A 22,731-nucleotide genomic window follows, 5' to 3' on the forward strand; every position below is an offset into this window, starting at 1 on the left:
TCTTTGCCTCTTGGGAATTTATTGAAGTCTGGGACATTGGAGATACTTCATCGATCTCCCCGTTCGTCATCCCCTTTCTCTGCGAGATTGCACATAGTGTACATATACATATACTTATCTGTAGTCACCTGTACGGTACACCCGTATAACCTGCAGTGATACCAATGATTTGCATCTTCATTCGCAATATCGACTGGCCCATGGACAGTTGGTCAGACAGCCTGCGCATCAAACGAATGACATCCCATGGATTCTGTCTCCCAACACTACTACTACGAGAAACCCAATTCCCCTCTCTCAGTTTCACCTTCTGGTGGTGAGAGGCCGCCGCCGATCCATTCCTACCGGATTCCGCCACTCGCTCTGGATGAGCCATCAGATACTACTTGTAATTCCTCCTTCTCCTCTTCCTCCGCATGACAATCCCCCAATGTGGCATGATATGGTTGTCTGATTCACCCTCATTATCCCCGCATTTCCACTGTGATATGTCAAGGTTGGTTTTATTGTGCGTATTGCATTTTGTCTTTTATTTTATTTTATTTTAATTTTTATTTCCCCCCCTCGTTATATGTTTATAATGGTAAGGTTCCTTTTTCTTTTTCTCTTACACTAGTACTATCAGAGCCCTGTCTGGTAAAGCTTAAAGGATGTAGTTGATCCTGTCAATGCTCTGTCTTTCCATTGCCGATGCCTGAATGCCATAGGCACCCGTTCTCAGCCACTGCCTATGCCAATATTACAGAACATCCCTGACTGCGCTCACCGGATCGTCGCACGAGTACACACTAATTACTCGTAGTAGACAAACACTTACACGCTGTAGCTGAATAAAGACGTAGAATTTTAGCACGTCAAGCAAGTATGTTGCAATCACGTCAGGCTACCATGGATCCGTGCCTAGTTGATGTGCTATTGGATGTATACGCAAGCACACCGGTATTGGATCCAATTGAAATGGAACATGGCTAGCTGAGACCAAGGAGTGCTTTGCATATGTCGACTACCAGCCCGGTTGAAAGCTGTTTGCTTTTCGAAATAGGTTGTTCGAGCCATTCTCTGTTTCAGCTGTTCCCTACACTTGAGGCAGGATGATTTCACTTTGGACTTTAGAGATCGATTTTCTTTCCTTTTTTCGATTTCCGTTTTGTTTATTGTATTTTTGTACCCGAAATATGTTAGGGTGAAAGATAAGGCAACTCTATGAGTCCGAGAGCATGGAAACCAAACCCCTCTCAAAAAATATTTTTTCTTCTTGTCGGTGTGCATTATCTAGGTACATACATACTACATACATATAAATGTGTGATGGTTCATTGTGACGGGAGATAAAGAAAGAAGATAAAGCCGAGTGACCAATCGATCGACCACCGCTTTAGTCTTGGCGCCAACGACCGCTTGGCTGGCAAGTCCGTCTTTCTCCCAGCGTCGTAAGAACAAGCTGTACAATAGCACCAGTTATTTCCTGTGAGAAGATGGCTTCGAAAAAGGACATGCGCAGGTTGGACCTCGGTACGTTAATTTCACCATCCATTCCCATCTTGTCTCATTCATGACGGTGAAAACGCAGTCACTAATTGCTGTTTTCTGACTCTAGCCATCCCCTATGTCGACCCGCCCGCCAACAAGGATGATGCCGATATGTCTGGTATATTAAATCTGCTACATGGATCAATTGGGGAGGAATGCTTTATTAACGCTCTGGTCCAGGCGCAATGACCAGCACCTTGCCCATGGCCGCGGTAGGTTGACATCCGGATTTCTCATGGTTGCGCGCTCCAGGGATGCTGACAGATTTCGTAGATGTTTACCCGTAACAGGTGAGATAGACTACATCTGTTCACATTAATAGGGTCATCTGTCTGACAATCCTTTGATATCCAGGATGATCGGGTGGTAGGTTGCTTTTTCTTACTATCAGCCGTATAGATGTCTAACTGGTTTTCAGGGTCTCATTCGTATTTTCGCTTCAGAACTGGCTCGGTGAAACACCCGATCAGAAAAGGACGGCATCTACTCCCGGGTATATGTCCGTTTTCATGTCATGTTTGTCTCCCACCCCCCTCTAATAAAGGCCAAGATAGATACTAACTTCTGATGCATATAGTGATGGCATTGGTTGTTGTACGTCTCAAGTTCCCTGACTATCTGCCTTGCCTAGTGATCGGGTCTGGTACTTACTCATATGGTACAGACATATTTCCCTATATTCATGCCTCCGCCGGCGGCCCCAGCAGGTGCTGCTACTGCTAGCCCTTCCCCATGAATAATATCGACTGTGTGGCCTTTGCGATAAAATTGAATTGCGATCCTATACCGCCCCATATATTTATTACCTAAGAAGAAAGGGGGTAGGACGGTTTTGAAGTTCAGGATGATACCCAAACTTCCATGTCCATGCGGTCATCGATTTGCCACTGTAGTACATCGTGATCACGTGGCAATGTATCAATAGTTACTCTAATACAAGTCTTGATATTTTGCTTCTGTTTCTGAGTCCTGCTGGTTTTTCATATACTGTGGGATTAGATCTTAATGAGATAATACTGATATATAGGAAAACCATACTAGAATACAGGTAATAGTAGATCATCTGGCCGATCAGCTGGATGAAGAGACGCAGATGAGCGGCCAGGGGCTTAGTCACTGATTCACCGCCTTCCCCCACAGAGGCGCTAAGTCGGGTCGCGCCCCTCAAAAGGCTCTTTCTTCTTCCTCACTTGTCTTCTCCTCAACAACACCTTCCCAGTCACCCTTCAGCTCTCCTACGAACGCTCGCGATCGCTACAAGTTACAGAGTTTTTACTCTTACCCCTCGCTTTCATACTACAACCGCTTTTAAGGGCCCGTTTCGAGAAAAGGCCGAGTTTATGTCCATCGAAAACCTCAAGACCTTCGGTAAGCCCATTTTGCCACCTCCCCTATGCCCGCTATGACTCCCCCTTAAGGTGGTGATAGCCTTGGACGAGCAAAGGCGTCGCTATAGCAGGTCTATCCGATGTTTTGCATCACGGATCTGGCCTTGATCGTTTGCAGATCGTCTTTCTCTACAGATCAGTGCCGCATGGCATTTTTTGGCGGGGTAATCCTGCTTAGGAGCCTCAGGCTGACACGTGCCCCAAACAGACCCCTTCGCCGAAGCTGACGAAGACACCGGCGAGACCAAGCAGTCTCAAAATTATATCCATATACGGATTCAGCGTATGTCCTCCATACTCTCCTCTCTATCTTCTGGATTTTCTATTCCCTTTTATCAGTTGAATCGCTCTACCTGCCCTTGGAACTTGTTACTGATATCGCTCCTTTACAGAGCGCAATGGTCGAAAAACCTTGACTACCGTTCAGGGTCTTCCTAAGAAGTTTGACCAGAAGAAGATCTTAAAGGTGATCAAGAAGAAGTTCGGTAAGTTCCTACCGCGCCGCTACCGTATAATCGCAAGGACTTCCCCTACTAACAGATGTACAGCCTGCAATGGCACCATCGTCGCTGATAGTGAGATGGGCGAGGTGATTCAGCTGCAAGGTGATCAGCGTAAAGATGTTCAGGAGTTCTTGACCGACAAGAAGGAGGGTCTCGAGCTGGATGCCAAGACTATCAAGGTCCACGGTTTCTAAAGGAGACGCCGCGCCCCGTTCCGATCCCTTCTTCCCAGTCTACTTTGCCCTCGGAGTGGTTGGATAGAAGGCATGTATCGCCTATCCTTCGTCTTAACTCTGCATTGCGCCCTACGCAATTGCAGCATCTAGGTGGTTCGGTTAAGCTTCTTGTCTTTTACCTTCAACCCTCTGTGCCCGGCGTACTGGACCTGGGACCTCTGTCGTTATTATGCACTGTCTAATTTGATCCCTACCAATTGCGACACGCGATTGATGGGAGTGGGTCCTTTGTGGGCTCGACTGCTATACTCGGAATGGGATTATGACGGAACGAGGCGTTGGTAGATACCCAATATATGCATAGATGTTCTTCTGTTTCTTACCTCATCCCTGTCGTTACTCGGCTTGGAGGAAATACGTGTCGGAAGGTCTGTTGTCAGATGGATGTTATGGAGGTTGCCTGGGGTACGAAGGCCAATCTCTCGTTTGCACTTGCGTTCTACGTCTTCCACATGTTGTTTCTGAACTTGTCCTCACAACGCAGTCATTTTCAGAATAGGATGTATGCAATGCGATTTGCAATCTGCAGTGGATCTTTTGGGTACCAATAGGAATATATGTAATGGTTTTCGCGAGTAACAGATCAGAAAACTAGGCCAAGGCTCTTCATTGCTTGCGCAGTATTTCACATAGTAACCCGTTTCCCAAGGAGCATCAATCACAACTCGCGCGCCCCAACTCGATCATCCGCCACACGCATGCGAAGGAATATCGTAACAGCCCAGTCCCATAATTTCCGAGTGATAACAAAGACAGGGACCTCCGGTTCGTTTTCTCGGGTTAGATGTAACTGAAGCAGAAGTGAGGACATGCTCACAAAACTCGCAATGGAAACAACTAGTAGGGCAGCCGCCGTTTCGCGCTTAATCATGGCGTGGTTTTGGGTGGCATGGTAAAGGAACGTGAGAGTCTCCATGGGGTAAGCAACATGTCAGTCATTCCTCATTGCAGCGGAGTGAGTGGCAGACTTACAGTTGTGATGGATATCCAGGCCGGAAGGAGAAGGCGCGGATCTGAAGATGCACCCGAAAGGTAGAGGACCCATGAAGATATATAAGCAATCAATCCGTTGGTAGTAAGGAGACGAATAACAACAGCCGGTGGGGTATAATTCAAAAGCCTGTAGAATGAATGTCAGTCTCAGACTGGTATATAGATTTAGAGGGGCTGAGACACAAACTCACCATCGAGACATCATACAATCGGCAAAGAAATACGAAAGATAAGCAGATGCACAGCACTAGAGTAGGCTTTCTGTTAGTTCACTGTTTCGTCAAGATGATCTTATGCGTGGACGTTGGGATTTTCATGGGATCGCTATCCCCATAGACCTCCCGCCAGAGAGGCTCATACATACCCACATAATCGCCAGGGCCACCTCAGTCACCCTGAATCTTCTTTCAACATCCCACTCTTGATTGATACTATCGACAATCGCCGCCGTCCACCCCTCATGCCCCATTCCCGCCTGTATGTGGAGCAATTCAGCCAGGAAGGTGAAGGCACACCGGAGCCCCCACCATGCTGCGGGCACCGTGCTCAGTGCCCGACAGATCAGGAGAGGGAGGTACCATTTCCGGTCTACTCCCAATATGACAGCCACTCGCGGATGCAAAGCGGAGGGAACCGTTGCGTGACCGGAATCATTGCTGTTGGGGATCTGGGGTGTAGAGGGTTCGTGGGACGACGGGACGATAGCAGCAGTAGCGGCTGGGGAAGCCACGTCTTTTTTCGTAGGCGTCCGCCGGGAAGTTCGAGATTGAGGCTAAGAGTTGCGAGCGCAAGTCCGGGTCGAGAGTACTCAAACGAGCAGCTTCAGGGGGGTATCGGGCGTGGGGAGAGAAGGGCGGGGGAGCATCACGAGGAGGAGCCAGCCTTATGATACGGCATATGCGGCCGTTGCGCAGAAGGATTGAGAAACTGGTGAGAAAGCAAAGACTGGAAGTGATAGGAGTCAATCCTATCGAGGACTATCCCGTAAACAAGGTCGGTTTCTATCGGCGAAGATGACGGGTTGTTGACAACAAGTCGGATTCCGAGCAGCACAGCACAGCGCACAGTCAGCGACGAGACGACTTCATATGCCAGCGATAGATCCGTCCTTTAGGAAGCTGCCGATAAAGTCGACGCCATGACCTAGCGTGCGAATCGGAGAGAGCACGGCTGGCCGAACGTTCTGAGAAATGACGGGCGGAGTTGATATCACGTGAGCCATCCCGTCGGGATTTCTTTTGCGGTCTTGATCATTGGTTCTCTTTGACTCGACTCTCAATTCGTTCTGCTCGAGGTTCTCGTGGCCTTACTTCACAATGGCGTCCTCGCTGTCAAAGGGGCCCGTCTTTACGGCCGTCCGCTCCAATAACGCCGTTTTCCAACTGTACTCCTGTCAATGCCGGTTTCTTTCGCAGTCGTCCCAACGCAGTGCCATGCGGGGAATTCCCGAAAACATTTCCATCAAACAACCAGCTCAACCAAGTATGGCGACGAGGGGGATGGGTCTGTCAAGGTCTGAATTGCCTCAGGATATTGGGTTGCTGCCAGGCACATACGTTCGCCCGCTCTGGAGGGATATGCCTTCGATCTTTCAACAACCGCGGGAGCGTCTGCAATTGGAGTGGCTTTGGTTGAAATCGGGATTCCAGAATTTCTTGGGGTATGCCATTGCCTTTCACTGTTCGTTGTATTCTCGTCTTTTACGATAAACGAAAATGCGGAGCACCGCGATGCGCGGAAGTGATCTGCTAGGATGAGTGCAAGAAACTAACTGGCGGACAGTCTTGTCGCTTATTGCAAATGGTTTAATTCTGGTTTACCGCTCCGTCTGAAGGAGCGTCGGCAGGCTGCTCGTGAGCTCCACCAGCGCATGTACTCTGCGTTCGCTAAGTAAGTTCTACCCAATCCACATGCCGCGGGCTGGTGAGATCCTGATCATGCCATCCGTCACACAGGGGAGACATCAGTACCCTGCGCAAGGTCTGCTGCACCGGCCTTGCCAACAACCTTTCCTCCCGTATCTCCAACCGCCCCAGGGATGAGAAAGTCAGCTGGTCTCTTGACAAATACAACCGCACTCCAGCAACTCTTCTCACCGGAATCCGTGTGTTGTCGGACCGTGCTACTCAAATCCCCGAGATCCCCGATTCTGGAGTGCGACAGGTCGTGGTGCGTATCACAAGCAGACAGTCTACTGGGAAGTCCAAGGTGGTCAAGACGGGCAAGTCTGAAGTCTCCGTCGAGTCTACCGCTCCGCCCAAGCAACAAGACTGCACCGAATACATTGTTCTCCAGAAGCTTCGGTGGTATGGCGAGGACGAGGACTGGCGCATTTGGGGCCACGCTACGCCTACCACTGTGGAAGATCTCGCCAACCCCATGTTCGTCTCCGGACTGACGTTTGCAGAGCGTATGGAGGCCATGAAGGAACAGTTTCAAGGAAAGAAATAAGCCCCATCATACGCAGAAATCACGCCAATAGCTGTATAACGAGCCCCTAATGGCTAAGAGGTAGAGCCCAGACTCCTGGCACTCATCTCCAGAATGAGCGAGAGGCATGTCATTGCCTCGTCACGACGTACAAAAAGTGCCCTGGCTTTTCGTTGAGAATGTCATCTCACTTCATCTTCCCCCCTTACAGGATCATGCTGTGCCTCTGACAGCCAACTTCGATTCTACCCGTGTCTTAAAACTACCCCATGTTCCCGGGTTTTTGCATTCTCACCATGTATTCAGCGGGCTCTCGAAGGACTTCGCATTGCCACACTTCATCATTTGTACTATATCCGATTTTTGCTGTCATTTTCCAACTTGTAATTATCCAACAGGCTTCGTCAATTCAATCATAGAAAGAACGTGACATGATCAAAACCGAACTGAAGATGACTTGATTGCGCTAAATCCACTAGAATTACATTATAGGCAAGTAATGATATCTCATCAGGATATTTCACCGGTCCAAATATCACTATATACATACGTTAGAAAAAGGAAGTCGGCTTGCAAGGCAAGGCAAACGAAGAAAGGTGGCCATGGCCTTTTGTTCTCGAGGCGCAACTAATCATCATCGAAGATCTGGAAAGTGTTCAAAAGAACCGTCTCTATAACCCGGACTTGCCAACCAGCGTCGGCGACATTGCCGCCGGAATTGGCACCCATAAGAGTAGGTCTAATAGCAAAATATATGGTTAACTTTTGTACGGCTCCTGACAGGGTGAATACGTTGACTTACCCGAAACAGATGGCAATGTTTCCTGCGTTCATACGGTTTTGGGTGTAATGTTCCTGCACCTTATGGAGATGCTAAAATCAAGCAGATTAGACTTTGGACTGTACAGAGCATGGGACTGAGAACATACCAGGGTCAAGGCTCTCAGTGTGGCGTAGTGTGCGTCGGGAAGATTATTTACAAGCGCATGAAGTGAGTCTCGACGCTGAACATCATCGTCAATGCCTGAAGCAGATGTCAGTACGATAAAGAAGGTCCTGAATCCGGGAGTTAACAGCTTACGGGCTGCGTTGATGAAGTCAGCATAAGACTGCGATGTGAACAGAGGGTCAGGCAAATCTCTAAAGAACTGCTTGAGTAACCCAGCAACACTGTTTACGTCATGATAAAAGTTTTCTGGGGTTGTGAAATCGACCTGCGCTGAATCTGATGACGAAATGTTAGAGCAAGATCTCTGCATCTGTGAGACAAGGGCTGGCCCACCATTATCAAAAAGTTGTTTCATCTGGTTGATATGATTCGCACTTCCGGAAAGTCGATAAATGCCCTCCATATCCAGGCCAAAAAGTTCAATGGCTTGGAAGCATTGGTACACAATCATTGGAACGGCGGTTCCATCTCTCAAATACAAATCTTCCAAAGAAACCCCAAAGACTGGTTTCAACGGGGGAAGGTGCTGCTGGAAGTTGCCTCCAGTTCCTCCAGCTGGTGGCAACGGGGTCGGTGCCGCTGCCAGGGATGGCGGATTTAAGGGCTGCTTTTCCGGCACAGCGGGACCTTCGCTCACTGGATAAGGCGGCTGGAATGTTGAGGATGAGTAAGAGTCTGGATTGTGCGGGTAAGACGACTGCGGAGTGTTTGGAACGGGGGCTGCAACTGGTGGTGCTGGTGCGGGAGACTGTTGCGAAGACTGAGCCGGAAGATGTTGCTGAGAATATGACTGAAGCAACATTGACGAATTGCGTTTGTTTTGTGTACTAGTCTGAGAGGCTGGGACAACAGGCCCAGTAGTACCTCCAAGTGTCTGAGGGCAGGGGTTAATAGATAGAGAGAAAGCTGGGGCTTATGGAACTTACCGGATGGCGTTCATACTTAATCTGTTCTGAAGTTACCGCCCCAGGATTATTCTGATGGCTTAGCACATAATCGCGGTAGTCTTTGTCATTATCAATCTGATGGATAACTTCATAGAGACTCTTCGGTGCGGTGGCAGCATTCCCCGCACTATCTTTCAGGGGACTGATAGATAATCCCTGACCCAGTAGAAGTTTCTCGTTAAAAGTTGCTAAGCACAGTCAGTAATGAAACCGTGGCGTCATGAATACCGAGAAGGTATAAGCGTACCGAACTTCTGCATCTGCAACGTAAGGCCAGAGTCACATTCCGAGATCAATTGCTGGATGTTGTGCACAGCTTGAGGTCGGTGGGTGGAAACCAACTCCTGCCGGGCCGCTTGGGCCGCTTGTACTTTGGACGCATAATCCGAGTCTGCATTTTGGACCTTGCGGAACAGCTCTTCCTCATGCTGAGCGGCCGACTTTGGACCCTTTAGACCAAACTTTCCACCCTGCTTATCTCCTGTCTTTACCCGATCGTATTGCTCCGCAAGCGATTCGTATTTGGCCTTCGCTTTCTCCGCTGCTGCCTCTGCCTCCAGCACTCTCTTTTCCGCACTCAGGCCGGTTTGTTTCCACTGCTTGCGACCTCGCTCAATATTTGACGCTAACTCATGAAGATTATCAGCCATCTGCTGCAGGGACACCGCGAACTGCAGTCCATGATCCGCCATGCGGTCATGAAATCGACTCAGGTCATTATGGCTCTGGCCATAGGTACCTTGACGGTTATCGGTGCGGACGGAGGCATCGAGGAGAGAGCGGGACAATTTTCGCAAGCCTTGAGCATGCTCCTCTTCCAGAGAAGATCGCTTCTTAAGGAATGTTGAGAAATCCTGGATTTTCTGTGGTCAGCACGATGGCAACATTAAGGGGTCACCGATCCGTGGACGAACCCTAGCCGAGGCGACGCTTTGTTTCAACCGGGTCAGGAGGGTGGTGATGCCGATCTATGTGATACAAGTTCCAATCAGTAACCTAGCCTTTCAATGATTGAACTTAATGGACGATTATTTACATCTGAGTAAACAACTTTGTCCATACGAGCCTTAAGCTCATCTGAGATCGCCGGCGTCGCCGAGTGGCCGGCGGAATCAGCACTTGCTCGTGGCGCATCGGCATCTCGCGGGGACGGCGCAGAAGGCGCAGGGCCATCGTGGAGACTGACGTCTGCCATAGAGAATAATAATACGGGTAGCGAACGATAGAGAAAACGAACAGTGTGCCGGAAGTAAAAAGAGAGAACTGAAGTTGGTTTTGTAGATCGCGGAAGCCTAATGATAGTTTCAATGGATAACGTAAGTTGGTGTTGGTTAAAGCAGCTTGGAAGCATACGGAGTAATGGTTGGGCGGTGGGGGGTGGAGGCAGAATATAGTACCTAATTTAGGTAAATGGCGGTTCAGGTACCAAAATTCCTCCCAGAACACCTTACGCTTCTCGGCTTAGTGGCGCAGTTTTTAGCTGGTGTGGTGTGGCAGTGACGCCGACGTCATTAGGCTTCACTGCTCTGTCCATTCCCGTGACTTTGTGTGGATACTAGACAACCGTCCGAGTACACGGTACTTTGTACTCCCAGTGATGCATTTATTTAATTCTTGACTCGGAGTAAATTCAATCTCCAGCATAGATCCATGTTCATATCTTTAGAAGGTTGACGATCTTGAGAGCTGACTGCTAAAGTGGTGTACAGTTCTGATGTCCGTTTTGGCATGAACTCTTTGTATCATAGCATGGATGAATGGTGGCGATACGTAATGGGTACCATACTAAATATACTGTATAGTATCATAATATGCCCAGTGATCAGTATGAAGAGAGGAACTGGAGACCGCAGGTTAAATCAGGTGCACGCAGACAGTACTGGTGTACTTACTCTGGAGAGATGCCTCAGGCCAGTGATGAGTCAGCCTGTCAGCAACCTCCGAGTTTCGCGACACTTCAACACCTGAACTTTTCTTCCGATTTCCGGAACGTAACCTGGTTCCTTGACCGTTTCCCTCTTCGTTTCGCATGTGTCAATGGGCCCCGCTGTTCCATACCGGCGGGCGACGTCTGATTTATACTGATGGACCTGGAGTTCCGGGGTGTCATGGCACCGCATGGACTGCCTACACATGCGAGTCTCTTAACGCCTTCGGGCACTCCCAGCGACCTTCGGAACAACCCCAGAATGCCCCGGCCCGTCACAAGTTTCGATCTATCAGCCAGGAGCTCGGAACCTTGCGAAATGGAGAAGATTCCCCCAATCACGGGGAAGCGCCGGGGTGGTAGTAGAAAGGCTTGTAATGAGTGTAAGCAGCAAAAGGTAAGCCTGCATCCACCACTTCTCTCCTCTAGCCCATCTGCCTCAAGATAGAATAAGCGTATCGCGCCTCCTAATTCTGGCCTCCACCGTCGTTGCGTACTCTATCTCCATCACGAACCACTGGCTAAACATGGGGATTCGCACACCGTAGTTGCGGTGTGATATTGTACAGACGCCCGCCGCAGCGTGCTCACGCTGTCGGCGACTTCAAATAGAATGCAAGGTCGAACCTAGCTTCAAGCGCATCTCGAAAAGAAGGTAAAACTTAACCATCGGGCCCAAAGTCAAGCGAATCCTACATGGCTGACTGTGCTTCAAACAGGCGTAATGCAGAGATGGAAAAGGAGATCGCAGAGCTACGTCGACGACTGGCTACTTCTGCTGAACCTCATGGCGTGGAAGCAGCAGTTAGCGACGAGCTATCCCCATGTTCAGAAGAGGTGTTCTGTGGCCCTGATTCGGCCGTTTCGAACAGAACACGAACGCTATCTGCTCCGCTGGAAGCACAGCCCTTGGCGACCCCGTTATCCATCCAGAGGGGTGCCTCCATTATGTCCCAGGAGGACAATATGTGGAGATTGGAAGATGTTTCACTGTCCCGGCCAAGAGTCGCACGGTTATTTGAACAGTAATCAGTTCCCTCCTTGGATTCAGGCCCCTGTCAACCCTAACAACAGGTCAGGTACTTTAAATACTATCATCCCTTCCTACCGCTTTTGAATCCCCAAAAGCCTCCCGAAGAGTATCTTCGTCGTTGCCCCCTGCAGGCATGGACGATTCTCTGCGTCGCAAGTCGACGGGCTCCATCAGAGCCTGGACTTCTCACTGCACTCTCTGGCCCCTTTAATCGACTCCTGTGGTCAACGATTACCGGAATTCCGCAGGACTATCGTGTGGTGAAAGCTCTTTGTCTTCTCTGCACGTGGCCGCTCCCCACGACAAGTCAAATAACCGACGCGACCTTTATGCTTAGCGGACTGATGATGCAGATTGCCATGCAACTGGGATTGCATCGGCCGGTGCAACCGGAGGAGTTCACAACCTTCCGGATGGAAGTCCAAGGGGAGGCTGTAAAAGATCGAATACAAACATGGGCGATATGTAATATTGTAGCTCAGAAGTAAGTCATCCTGTTCTACACTGATACATGTAGCGCTAACTCTCACTGCACTAGTGTTGCTACTGGCTACGGGCAACCGCCTGGCACTATCTACGACTGGGCGCTTGAGCCAGCGTCTCTCCAAGACGCGGATTATCACCCTTCCCATGACCTTCAAACTCGATTGCGAATCGAGAAGTTCTGTGATCGAGTGACGAAGTCATTGTACAGCAGTAAACCTGAACCCGCGGAGTTTATTAGCTCTGAGAAGTTGTTGATTGTGCAGCTGTTGGAAAATGAGCTGAGGGACATGGAGGTCGATCTTGGCCGAGATATCTCTAGTAAGTCTCGTCTGCGCCCCTTTGTTCTCGAACGAGGTCTAATATGGTCTCCGTTAGACATCAACATGATCCATCTACGAGCAGCTGAGCTGCATTTGCGGTACTTTGTATTTTTAGGTTCTAACCCACGAAGTGACGATTTAACGAAACTTTTCATTGCCACCACGTCATTCCTTGGACGAGTATTAGATCTCGAAACATCTCCTGGGGAGCTGATTGGCCATGCGACTAATTATATTCTTCAAATGATCGTATCCGCTGCGTTTGCCCTGATGAAGTTGTTGAAAAGTGACTTTAGTCGCCACATTGACTTCGACCACGGGAAGCTTCTGTTCAATGGTGCCATTTCAGCCATCCGGCGGATTAGCGTCATGGATCACGACCGTCCGGTGCGTCTGGCCGATATTTTAGCTCAGATGTGGAATGCGGGGGGCTCCGATCCCAGCGGAGAGGAGGCTTTACTGCTGAAGGTGCGCTGCCGAATGAGTATGAGCCATGTCTATGATACCGTTTGGCGTTGGCGGCAACGATTCCGGCCGGTCAAGAGCGTCGAAGATGCTCAAGGTATGTCTCCTCTTTTCCTTCTTCTTCGTACCTGTAGCTTATTGGTGCAGCTTCTCTAGCCAACCCGAACCTGTCGGCGACGGCTGGCCCTGTTTCTCGACAGGACGATTCGCTGGAGGACCCCGGGCTGATGTACGCGCCCAACTTCGACCAAAATGGAGCATTTATTAGCGATGTCGGATTTTCCGAGGTGTTTGATTCTCTCAACTGGGTGTTTGACGGAATTCCGGACTCGTTTGTTGCTCCTCCCGTTATGTAGACGCACTTGTACCACCATCTGGGCGGCAGGTTCCTTTGATCCCGATCACATTTCAACGTAAGAGGGAGAACCAAAAAGAAAAGTTCATTGTGGATACCAGTTTCATTGTATATACTTTTTTAGCTAGATATTCAATGCGATCGCAGTTGGGGATCCAACCGCATTCATACACAACACATACCAAGTTTGTTAGTCATCGCGCAGGGATGAATCGAATCCCCCGCATATCCTGTCGGTCAACCATGACATCCCTTTTGCTTCCTGCGTGGCCTGGATCATCTTTCGTACATATTATCGATCAGATTGGCAATCCCAGTAACTGACCATCGCAAAATGGCTTCTGAAGAGGTGAATGTGGTGGCCATCATGTACCCTAAGCCCGGCAAGCATGACGAAGTAAGTGAAGTCCCCTTCCCCTTCACCACTACGGCGTAACATATACTATGTATTGCTTTTCAGGATGCGTTCGACTTTCTCTCGAGAGAATTTGACCGCTGACAAGAAATAACGTCACTAGCTCTCAAGTCATATCTCGGAACTCACCCGCCAAGTACATGCCACCGAACCCGATACGTTAGTTTACTATGCCTTTTCTATAAAAGATGGAAATGAGATAATGGTCGTGGAAAGGTATGTTGAACCTCGGTGGCCAGTCTGAGGTCCGATGGCTCATGGACGAACAGGTACAGAGACCAGGATGCACTCCACATGCACCTGCTCAGTCCATATTTCCAGGAATTCGGCAGCAAAGCGGCTGGGCTGATGGAGCGGCCGTACGATGTGAAGGTTGGACATGGGATTCTTCCTTCCTCGGTTGGCGTTACTCGGGTTCAGTCATAATCCTTCTTAATGTTTCTATTTTTTTTTTTGTTTTGTCTTTTTCTATTTATGTTCCCTATTCTGTCTTTCTGTCTTTATTCTCCAACAGGGTTATATTTCATTTGTCTTTTGGTTAGTAGTAGTATAGTGATGGTTGACTCGCCAGTCGATAGACAGTACTATAATGGAATGCTGATATAGTCGCTACTACGTATTCTTTTACGGATGCGATAGACCCGAGGGATCATCCAAATCGTAATCCGATTGAGCGCCACCTGTAGGGCCATGCATACTTGGCTTGCATGATATCACACCAGGATGGAGGCATAAATGCGGAGACTCCAACCAGTCGCAAACAATGGATGGGATCTAAAAATACCGATTGGGGAGGAGGTTTCGTTTTTTTGGTGGCGGTCAATGCAGCCACTGCCAATGGTGGCTATCATCCGGTTGGCTTCTTTTTCTTTTCTGTTCTCTATTTTTCTTTTTCCTTTTGTTTATGGGATTAGAATTAGAGCCCTTGAATGTGACCTGGTAGGGTTATAAATTATGTATCTTCACTTGTTTTCTGTTTTGATAGTGACGGAGGCTAAAGGAATTAGGATACGGTACGGTAACGCTTTAATGCTGGGACGTATGGATGTACAGACTAGTGCATAAGTACATACATACATACAGTATGAATCTATTTTGTTTTCTACGATAAGAGACAAGAGGGAGCTAGTTTGTTAGTTAGATACTATGGTAAGTGTTATGTAAGTCTGTCATGAACGACTTTTGGTACCGCCCCTGAACCAAACTTCCTCAACAACTGTACCTTGGATGTCGGCGAGGAAGTGCAGGAATTGGCTATAATTATAGTAAGGGCCACAGAAAGACAACCAGAATGAGGCGTGATTCGAGGAGAACGCAGATGGAGAGGTAGAGAACGATTGCCAGTCAGCATACAGGAAGAGACCGCGTCCAAGTACCTAGTATCATACTGTAGGGTCCTAACCAGGCTAACAAACTAAAAGTTGGTTTAGTGCTTCCAAAATCCCCAGCCGACTCGACCTTAAGCAACAACCGTGTAGTCGCCTCGGACTTTCCCATATCATTGGCGCTTAACCACCAGCCATTCAGTGTTGATTTTCCCTGCTATCGATTGAAGGATGATTTCGATTTAGGGGTGATTTGGGGCTCAGGCAAACCAGCCGAGGAAGGAAAATCTGATGTTCGCGTCATAATATCGGAGAAAGCAATATAGTTGGCTGGATAGGATTGAATTGATGGAGTTGATAGATTAATTAATTAATTAATTCTGGATTGTTATTATTTATTTCTATTTTTTGTATTTTCCATTTTCCATTTTTGATTTTTGATTTTTTTTCCCTCTTTTCTTGAATACCTTAAAATTCAGGTGAGCTATCGAAAGCTCTCTCTCTCTCTCTCTCCCTTTACGTTGGCCCCGAACTTATTCCCCCTCCTCTCTCGTCTTTCAATTGCCCCCTCTCGGTCTTCTTCCCTTCCCAGTTTCTCCCTCTCCCTCTTATTCTCCTTGAACTCTCCGCACTCCCATTCGCTGTCTACTGCATTTGGCGGTCGTTCTGGTTCAACTTCCCTTTCTTCACCGTCTCTCTTCTTCATATTTCTCTATTTGTCTTCCCATCGTATTTGATTCTCTTTATCCTATTCATCGATTCCATAGCGTCTTGCGATTCGCCGTGTTAAATATCGATCTATTCTCCCCTCTGCGCTCTGTCCGAATTGCAGATACCCGTCCACGGTCCACGTTGCTTTTCCACCGCCAACAACCCACCTACTTATAACGCCCCGACTGTCGTCCAGTTGACTGTTCGCCCGCTGCGCATCTCTTATCGCTGCAATTGCCCCTTTTGCCTCCATATATTGCAGCTTCTGAAAGAATGGCGACCGGTCCCGCTACCCAATCTTTGAAGGTCAGCACTCGCCAGCTCCCCCGTAGCTTATCTGTCGATCGATCACACCGCGACTAATAGACGACCATGTATAGTGTGTAGTCACTGGTGACGGTGCTGTTGGAAAAGTAAGTCAAAGCTCTTTCTATGGTGATTTCTAGTCCATTCGTCAACTCCATCGGCTAATCCTGGACCCAACCAGACATGTCTCCTGATCGCCTACACAACCAACGCTTTCCCTGGGGAGTATATACCGACCGTGTCCGTGGCCCTCTCTTCCCTATATCTGTCTGAACCGAACCCGTGGTTGACCTGGACCCCAGATTTGACAACTACACCGCTAGTGTGATGGTAGATGGCCGACCGATCAGCCTAGGACTCTGGGATACTGCTGGACAGGAAGATTATGACCGACTTCGCCCGTTGTCCTATCCGCAAACCGATGTCTTTCTTATCTGTTTCTCCATCGTCAGCCCTCCGTCGTTCGACAACGTCAAAGCTAAGGTGCTTACTCCTTCCAAGCGACCCTCGTGGAACACTCGCCCCCGGGGGTCGATTGCGTCCAGCCTAACTAACCTTTGTGCAGTGGTTCCCGGAGATTGAACACCACGCGCCCAATGTCCCCATTATTCTGGTTGGAACGAAGCTCGATCTGAGAGACGACCCAGCAACGACAGACGCCCTTCGTCAACGAAAGATGGAACCGGTTTCCTACGAACAAGCCCTCGCCGTTGCTAAGGAAATCCGTGCACACAAATATCTCGAATGTTCGGCTCTGACACAGCGTAATCTGAAGAGCGTCTTCGACGAAGCTATTCGGTAGGTCGGCCCACGCCAACGCAAGACTCGGGGTTCTGAGGTTAACTTGCCTGGATCTAGTGCTGTTCTCAATCCACGACCCGCCACGAAGCCGAAGAAGACCAAATGTTTGATTCTGTAGATCGATTCTTATAATTTTCCTCCGACTATAATATAAAGAACTAGTACGGCGTCTGGGTTGTTGGGGAATCTATCCCCTATGATGACAATATCTTTCAATTCTCTTGTTCCTTATTCACTGGCTGCATTTTTCCCTCCTTGGCTCGAAGCTACGATTTTGATGTTGTTTTGGGAGCCCAGATGCTCTGACCCGTCATCTCTTTTACCTCTCCTTTAATACAGTATAAAGATGTAACACGCCATACAATATCATGCAATGAATGTCGCTTGATGGGGTTGTTATTTGCTGTTTCTTTCCTGTTTGTTTTTCTTTCGGTTCTTGTCTCGGGTGGTTGGGTCTCATAAAGGGACGTAGTGACAACCATGCATGCTGCGGGTGTGATTGCGATGCATGCATCTTAGCGAGCGGTAGTCATTTGGAAATGGACGATTATGCATTCGAAGTCGTTTTGCTTTTTCATTCCTGTCTTACGCATTTCACCTAGCATCCGCTGGAAGAAAGAGAACGGAAAGGATATCTCTATAAACACAATACAAAAACAAACACTTTTGACAGATCAAACATGAGCCTATATGGAATCGAGGACGGGAGTCACGGGAGAAGGAGGAAACTATGCCATGCGACTCAGTCGGCTGGGGTGCACACCCGCATATTCGTCAACGCCAGTTTCTTCAACCTTGGTTTTCCTGTCCTTCTCCTGTTGGATGGACTTGGCGTTGCGCTGCCTTTCTTCGAAAAGCTTCTTGTTCTTCGCTTCGATCTTAGCTTTGCGGTTCTCGTTGTTACCACCGCCACCAGCACTGGGAAGAGGGTCAGTAAGATGTACAGTAGACCGGAATTAGTCCAGAACGGATGCTCACGTCAATTCAACATTGATCCTCCGGGGCGGGTACTTCTTATCATCGAACATCGAGTGGTGATACAGCTTGAGGCAGGTCTTCATGCGATCGTAATTATCGAACTCAATGAAGCCGAACCCACGGCACTTGGTCGGTTTGTCTATCTGAGTAGCAACACGTACGGAGACTGGGGCAATCTTTTCGAAGTGGGCGGACAAGGACTCATGGTTGGCAGAGTAGGGCAGATTTCCTAGCCAAGCACATTAGGAATGATGGGATACTCATGGGGAGAGACTGGCCGAACGCACCGACAAAGCAAATGAACCGGGAACCTTTCTGCTTCGGGGCGTCATTCTCAGCAGGTTCAGCGTGAGATTGCTGCCCGTTGGACTCCGGCTGTTGCTCCTGGGCCTCGGCCTTCTTCTTTTCCTTTCTGGCCTTCTTTTCCTGCTTCGCCTTCTCTTTCCGTTCTTTCTTCTCCTGGGCCTTCTTATCTACCTTGTCCTCGCTCCCCTCGGTTGGCTTCTCATCCACATCCATTGCATCGGCGGTTTCCTGCTTCTCTTCCTCGGCACCGTTTACCTGCGGCGCATCCTCCTCGCTCTCCTCCTTCTTTCCTTTCTTTTCCTTCTTTTCTTTTTTCTCCTTCTTTTCCTTTTTCTCTTTCTTGTCCTTCTTGTCCTTCTTCTCTTTCTTCTCTTTTTTCTCCGATTTGATCTGCTCCTTCGCGCCGGTATCCTCCACCTTCACATCTTCCACGGTGTCCTTCGACTTGCGCTTCTTCTCTTTCTTCTCCTCGCGCTTTGCCTTCTTTCCCTCGGGCTCAATGGCCTCCTCGGGGTTGTTTTCGACGATCTTGCGCTTCTTGTCACCCATGTTGTTTATAATGGTCCCGTGAACTGGAATGAAAGTAGAAGGCTGAAAAGTAAGATGTAGTTTTATAGTCCTGAATATACCAACAACAGAAAGACCAGAGAAGAAAGGAAACTCCCCAAAGAATGTAAAGATAATAACGATGAGGGGGAAAAAACCGTATCAAAAGTTGGGCAAATTTGGAAATTTGCTTTTTTTGCCGGGCGGAGATTGTTGGGCGGTGTGAGGTAAGTTGTTTGTTTCACATGTTCCTGATCCATGCCTTAGGCACTCAAAAAGCAGAAGTATAGAAAGATATGAAGATAGCCTCAAGAGGACTAACAATACTGTGTCTTGATCAAGAATCCAACTATACCTTTTTTTTTTTGTATATTTGTCCTTATGCTACATCAGGCATAGTATCAGCAAAGCAGCTAAGATATACACCTCGTCTCTAGTTGTGCAGATGCACCTGTGTTGTATATACTATTTGTCTTAGGATGCCCTTCACCGTCGAGGAAGGCGCCGCCACCAGAATAGTGCATTCAATTTCAACAGGACAACAGCTGATCCTCTTCAGAATCCTAAGATATCCAGGCCCTAAAGGCCTCTTTCAATTCTCTCTTGGGGATACCCAAATCCTGAGTGAGCTCATGTAGAAGCTGAATCAATAATAAGCATGGAAATAAGCCCAAAATATACGGTAAAATACTTGATATTGAAGTAGAAGATCAGGGCGTGCGGTATTCATCGTTCCTTTATACTGGTATTAAAAATCCATGATGAATTTACAATTTCGTCTGTTTCACCATATCACTTGCACATACCAATGGTTTATCTATATAGCCCTAGTCTAGAGGTGAAACAATAGTCATGACGGGAGTGCATACTACTGTGCGTCTGTTTCCGACTTGTCCGATCTATAAACTGGCCTCGTCGAGCTATATTAAAGCGATGTGATTTGTATAACTTCTTACTAAATAGATGTCTAGGAGGTAGAATCCAGGTTTATGCCAGAACCGTCTCCGAGTCCATGTCTGCCGCCAAATCCAATGGGATATTGAACTAGTCCGCAGCCGCATTAGCGTAGTCCTCTAATAACCCAAGGTATTCCTCGGACCGTTGTTATGTCTATAATATGGAGACACCGAGGATATTTCCCATTCCGAGGGGTTTAAACACTGGGCTCACTCGCTAGACCGGAGGGGTCAGTGACAGCAGCGTCCGTGTCTTGAACCTATACACGGGGGAAAGAGAAGATTTGTTGAGGCTAAAATTTGACAACTGCCTGATGAAGAGCTGAGGGAATTCAAGGAGTCAAGTTCATGGATGCGGGGTGAAAGTTGGTGTTTTGGAGACAAGTATATATATACATAGCCCTAGTATGGTGAAATAGGAGGTGTACAAAAGGAAGACGTTTTAATCCCTAAGATCAAATCCGGTACTAGTGTCAGAGACACGAACCTGTGAGTCGGCCATGAATTTTCCATGTGAAATATGTCGCTTTGCATTTTCTGATGCCGAGAGACATAAATTGATGGATTGATGGATTGGATGCGGGGAAAGCGTCGATCATCCCCATAAATTGGGTCGAGAACCATTTCGTTCCTCCCAATTTTTAGCCACGCTCGATCGCCCTCCTGAAAATTCACTTCTACAACTTGCGAGCACATTGTGACTTCTTCAATAGAATCGCCATGCGCCTCTTCGTAGGCCGCTTCGTTCTTTCTTTTCTCCTCTTCCTCAACATCGATTGCGCTTCAGCTGGGATCAACACCTCATGCTTGAAAGTCGTCACGGCGCTGGCCGCTCGTCCGGGCGATCTCTTTGCTAAATTCCAAGAGCACATCTGCGACCAAGGCTGTCGACCGACGGTTCCGCATTGGGATCTCTGGACGAGAAACAACTCCTTCATCCCCGCCGTGCGCAGCATAACGAAACGCTTAGATGCGCCGCGACATGAAGCGGCGATGATTAAACTGGGAGACGACGCGGCGGACATTATCAAGCGTCGTTGTGGTTCGATGCTGCATGGCGGCGATCTTTGTTCGGACTCGGAGACGCTGGCGGGCTTCGGAAATTGTTTCAAGACAAATTTCGTCCGGGCGGCGATAATCAATTTGCCGACATTGTTGCCTATGATCAGCGAGGAGGTTTGTCGGGAGCAGTACGAGTATCTGAAGACCGACACGCTGTGGGAGGAGACTATCCCCAACAATATGAGGGAATATGCCAGCGTGTGCCAGACCTTGGGAGATGGAGTGCCGGAGCTCGATCAGGGGATAGTACATGAGGAATTATAGTCTACGAATAAATGTATAGATAAGACGATGTATAGAGTGACTACACCACACACAGTATGTACATGCTTGATATCACGGGATTAAGGATCGGAGATTCCACGGACATATAATCATCTTTTAGGGTCTGGACTTGTCAGCACCTTTCCTTTCAAACTATTATAGCCTTCCCCTGTTCCCCTCACCATTCCTTACTTTATACTTATCCAGTAACCTCCTAATCTTCTTTATTCTTTGCTGATCCTTACACGAGTGCATCATGATAAGCCTGGCCTGATCAATATCTCCCCTCGACACCTCCGAATGGCGTCAATGACGTCGGTCGCCCGCGCATTGCGGTCCACACCAACTGCACACACGACCACCTACTCTATCCTCCGATCGCACCCACGTCCTCGTTTGCTTCCACACTTCAATTCCCCTCAGTTCGCTCGATTTGTACACCCCGGTGCCTACCAGCCTTTCGTCCCGCCGTCCCCGAGCGAGCTCGGGAAACCCGCCCCCGCGAAGACCTACGATCGGTCCCGCAAATGGCTCCGACGCCTTGTCTATCTGTCGCTAGCCACCGGCGTGGTCTATGCGATCGATACCCAGTTCTACGCATCCTCCCTGACGAGAACAGCCCGGACCTTCACCCTAGGTCTAATTGTGGCGCTGGACTATAAGATCAATTTCCGCCCAAATCCTCTCCTCGCCAAGTCCATCAATCATCTACACACGCGCAACGCCGAGAGACTGTCAGATTTGCTGCGGCAGAATGGCGGCCTCTACCTCAAGATCGGTCAAGCAGTCGCGATGCAGTCGGCCATCCTGCCGCCCGAGTTCCAGAAAATGTTCTCGCGTATGTTCGACGATGCCCCGCAGAACGATTGGAAGGACGTGGAGAAGGTCATCCGTGAGGATTTCGGCAAGTCCCCGGAGGAAGTCTTTGGCGTGTCGTTCACAGGCGATCCCACTAAAGGTGTCATGGAGCGCAGGGCCAGAGCCAGCGCCAGTGTAGCGCAGGTTCATTGGGCTCGCTTGGCCGATGGAAGGGAGGTTGCGGTGAAGGTCCAGAAGCGGGAAATTGCGCAGCAGATTCAATGGGATCTATGGGCGTTTAAGTAAACTTGCCCTCCCTTCTGAGCCGGGTTTGGCTACCTACTGACAAACGATAGGGTCGTGACCTGGGTCTACAGCCGTGTGTTTGATATCCCGTTTTACTCTTTGGTTCCCTATGTCAGCGAGCGCCTATTTCTGGAGACGGACTTCGAGAATGAAGCTGATAACTCGGAGCACATGGCCAGACTCGTTGCAGGGGAGTCGCGCCTCCGCAATCGTGTCTACATCCCCAAGGTCTATCGTGAACTGAGCTCCAAGCGGGTCATGACCGCGGAATGGATCGAGGGTGTTCGCCTCTGGGATAAGGATGCTATCACACGCTCCTGGCGCGGCGGTTGGCGGCAGGGTAGCCCAGGATGCCACGGGACCCCAATGGACTCCCCACAGTCCAACAGCACACC

The 22,731-nt window shown here is 48.9% G+C and overlaps 10 protein-coding genes across 10 annotated transcripts; 7 read left to right on the forward strand and 3 right to left on the reverse strand.

The window, feature by feature from the left end:
• Positions 1-1,475: 1,475 nt before the first annotated feature.
• ANOM_003668 (uncharacterized protein) lies at positions 1,476-4,269 on the forward strand (the record flags this gene model as incomplete). Its single annotated transcript, XM_015548925.1, has 12 exons — positions 1,476-1,512; positions 1,598-1,648; positions 1,711-1,742; positions 1,804-1,820; positions 1,885-1,896; positions 1,949-2,046; positions 2,108-2,188; positions 2,702-2,790; positions 2,844-2,898; positions 3,127-3,201; positions 3,311-3,403; positions 3,467-4,269. The coding sequence occupies 12 exons, from the start codon at positions 1,476-1,478 to the stop codon at positions 3,613-3,615; spliced, it is 789 nt and encodes a 262-aa protein (XP_015406784.1). The 3' UTR covers positions 3,616-4,269.
• Positions 4,270-4,315: 46 nt separating this feature from the next.
• Positions 4,316-5,515, reverse strand: ANOM_003669 (uncharacterized protein; the record flags this gene model as incomplete). Its single annotated transcript, XM_015548926.1, has 5 exons — positions 4,316-4,567; positions 4,630-4,777; positions 4,842-4,897; positions 5,015-5,422; positions 5,465-5,515. 5 exons carry the CDS (start codon positions 5,513-5,515, stop codon positions 4,316-4,318), a joined length of 915 nt encoding a protein of 304 aa, XP_015406785.1.
• Positions 5,516-5,966: 451 nt separating this feature from the next.
• On the forward strand, positions 5,967-7,101 carry ANOM_003670 (uncharacterized protein; the record flags this gene model as incomplete). The annotated part of the gene is made up of 3 exons (XM_015548927.1): positions 5,967-6,310; positions 6,433-6,540; positions 6,606-7,101. 3 exons carry the CDS (start codon positions 5,967-5,969, stop codon positions 7,099-7,101), a joined length of 948 nt encoding a protein of 315 aa, XP_015406809.1.
• A 606-nt stretch (positions 7,102-7,707) lies between these two features.
• On the reverse strand, positions 7,708-10,260 carry rgd1 (putative Rho GTPase activator (Rgd1); the record flags this gene model as incomplete). The annotated part of the gene is made up of 9 exons (XM_015548928.1): positions 10,013-10,260; positions 9,891-9,944; positions 9,224-9,830; positions 8,956-9,164; positions 8,363-8,903; positions 8,162-8,305; positions 8,010-8,104; positions 7,883-7,953; positions 7,708-7,819 (listed from the first exon to the last, which is right to left on the reverse strand). The coding sequence occupies exons 1-9, from the start codon at positions 10,169-10,171 to the stop codon at positions 7,708-7,710; spliced, it is 1,992 nt and encodes a 663-aa protein (XP_015406808.1). The 5' UTR covers positions 10,172-10,260.
• An 800-nt stretch (positions 10,261-11,060) lies between these two features.
• ANOM_003672 (transcription factor domain-containing protein) lies at positions 11,061-13,732 on the forward strand (the record flags this gene model as incomplete). The annotated part of the gene is made up of 7 exons (XM_015548929.1): positions 11,061-11,300; positions 11,452-11,558; positions 11,623-11,928; positions 11,983-12,420; positions 12,475-12,740; positions 12,798-13,304; positions 13,355-13,732. 7 exons carry the CDS (start codon positions 11,061-11,063, stop codon positions 13,561-13,563), a joined length of 2,073 nt encoding a protein of 690 aa, XP_015406811.1. The 3' UTR covers positions 13,564-13,732.
• A 106-nt stretch (positions 13,733-13,838) lies between these two features.
• Positions 13,839-14,433, forward strand: ANOM_003673 (putative quinol monooxygenase; the record flags this gene model as incomplete). Its single annotated transcript, XM_015548930.1, has 3 exons — positions 13,839-13,959; positions 14,081-14,193; positions 14,247-14,433. Coding segments are annotated over 3 exons (363 nt in total), but the record flags the coding sequence as incomplete, so codon positions are not given.
• Positions 14,434-16,042: 1,609 nt separating this feature from the next.
• Positions 16,043-17,348, forward strand: racA (putative Rho GTPase Rac; the record flags this gene model as incomplete). Its single annotated transcript, XM_015548931.1, has 6 exons — positions 16,043-16,319; positions 16,394-16,426; positions 16,501-16,559; positions 16,622-16,802; positions 16,885-17,117; positions 17,178-17,348. Coding segments are annotated over 6 exons (645 nt in total), but the record flags the coding sequence as incomplete, so codon positions are not given.
• A 500-nt stretch (positions 17,349-17,848) lies between these two features.
• ANOM_003675 (RNA-binding protein) lies at positions 17,849-18,953 on the reverse strand (the record flags this gene model as incomplete). Its single annotated transcript, XM_015548932.1, has 3 exons — positions 17,849-18,038; positions 18,099-18,327; positions 18,386-18,953. 3 exons carry the CDS (start codon positions 18,951-18,953, stop codon positions 17,849-17,851), a joined length of 987 nt encoding a protein of 328 aa, XP_015406804.1.
• A 1,673-nt stretch (positions 18,954-20,626) lies between these two features.
• ANOM_003676 (uncharacterized protein) lies at positions 20,627-21,232 on the forward strand (the record flags this gene model as incomplete). The annotated part of the gene is made up of 1 exon (XM_015548933.1): positions 20,627-21,232. The coding sequence occupies one exon, from the start codon at positions 20,627-20,629 to the stop codon at positions 21,230-21,232; it is 606 nt and encodes a 201-aa protein (XP_015406807.1).
• Positions 21,233-21,532: 300 nt separating this feature from the next.
• Positions 21,533-22,729, forward strand: ANOM_003677 (ABC1 domain protein; the record flags this gene model as incomplete). Its single annotated transcript, XM_015548934.1, has 2 exons — positions 21,533-22,332; positions 22,387-22,729. Coding segments are annotated over 2 exons (1,143 nt in total), but the record flags the coding sequence as incomplete, so codon positions are not given.
• Between the last annotated feature and the right edge of the window lie 2 nt (positions 22,730-22,731).

This window comes from Aspergillus nomiae (genome assembly GCF_001204775.2).
Source record: "Aspergillus nomiae NRRL 13137 chromosome Unknown contig00138, whole genome shotgun sequence".
In the NCBI taxonomy this organism is placed as follows: domain Eukaryota; kingdom Fungi; phylum Ascomycota; class Eurotiomycetes; order Eurotiales; family Aspergillaceae; genus Aspergillus; species Aspergillus nomiae.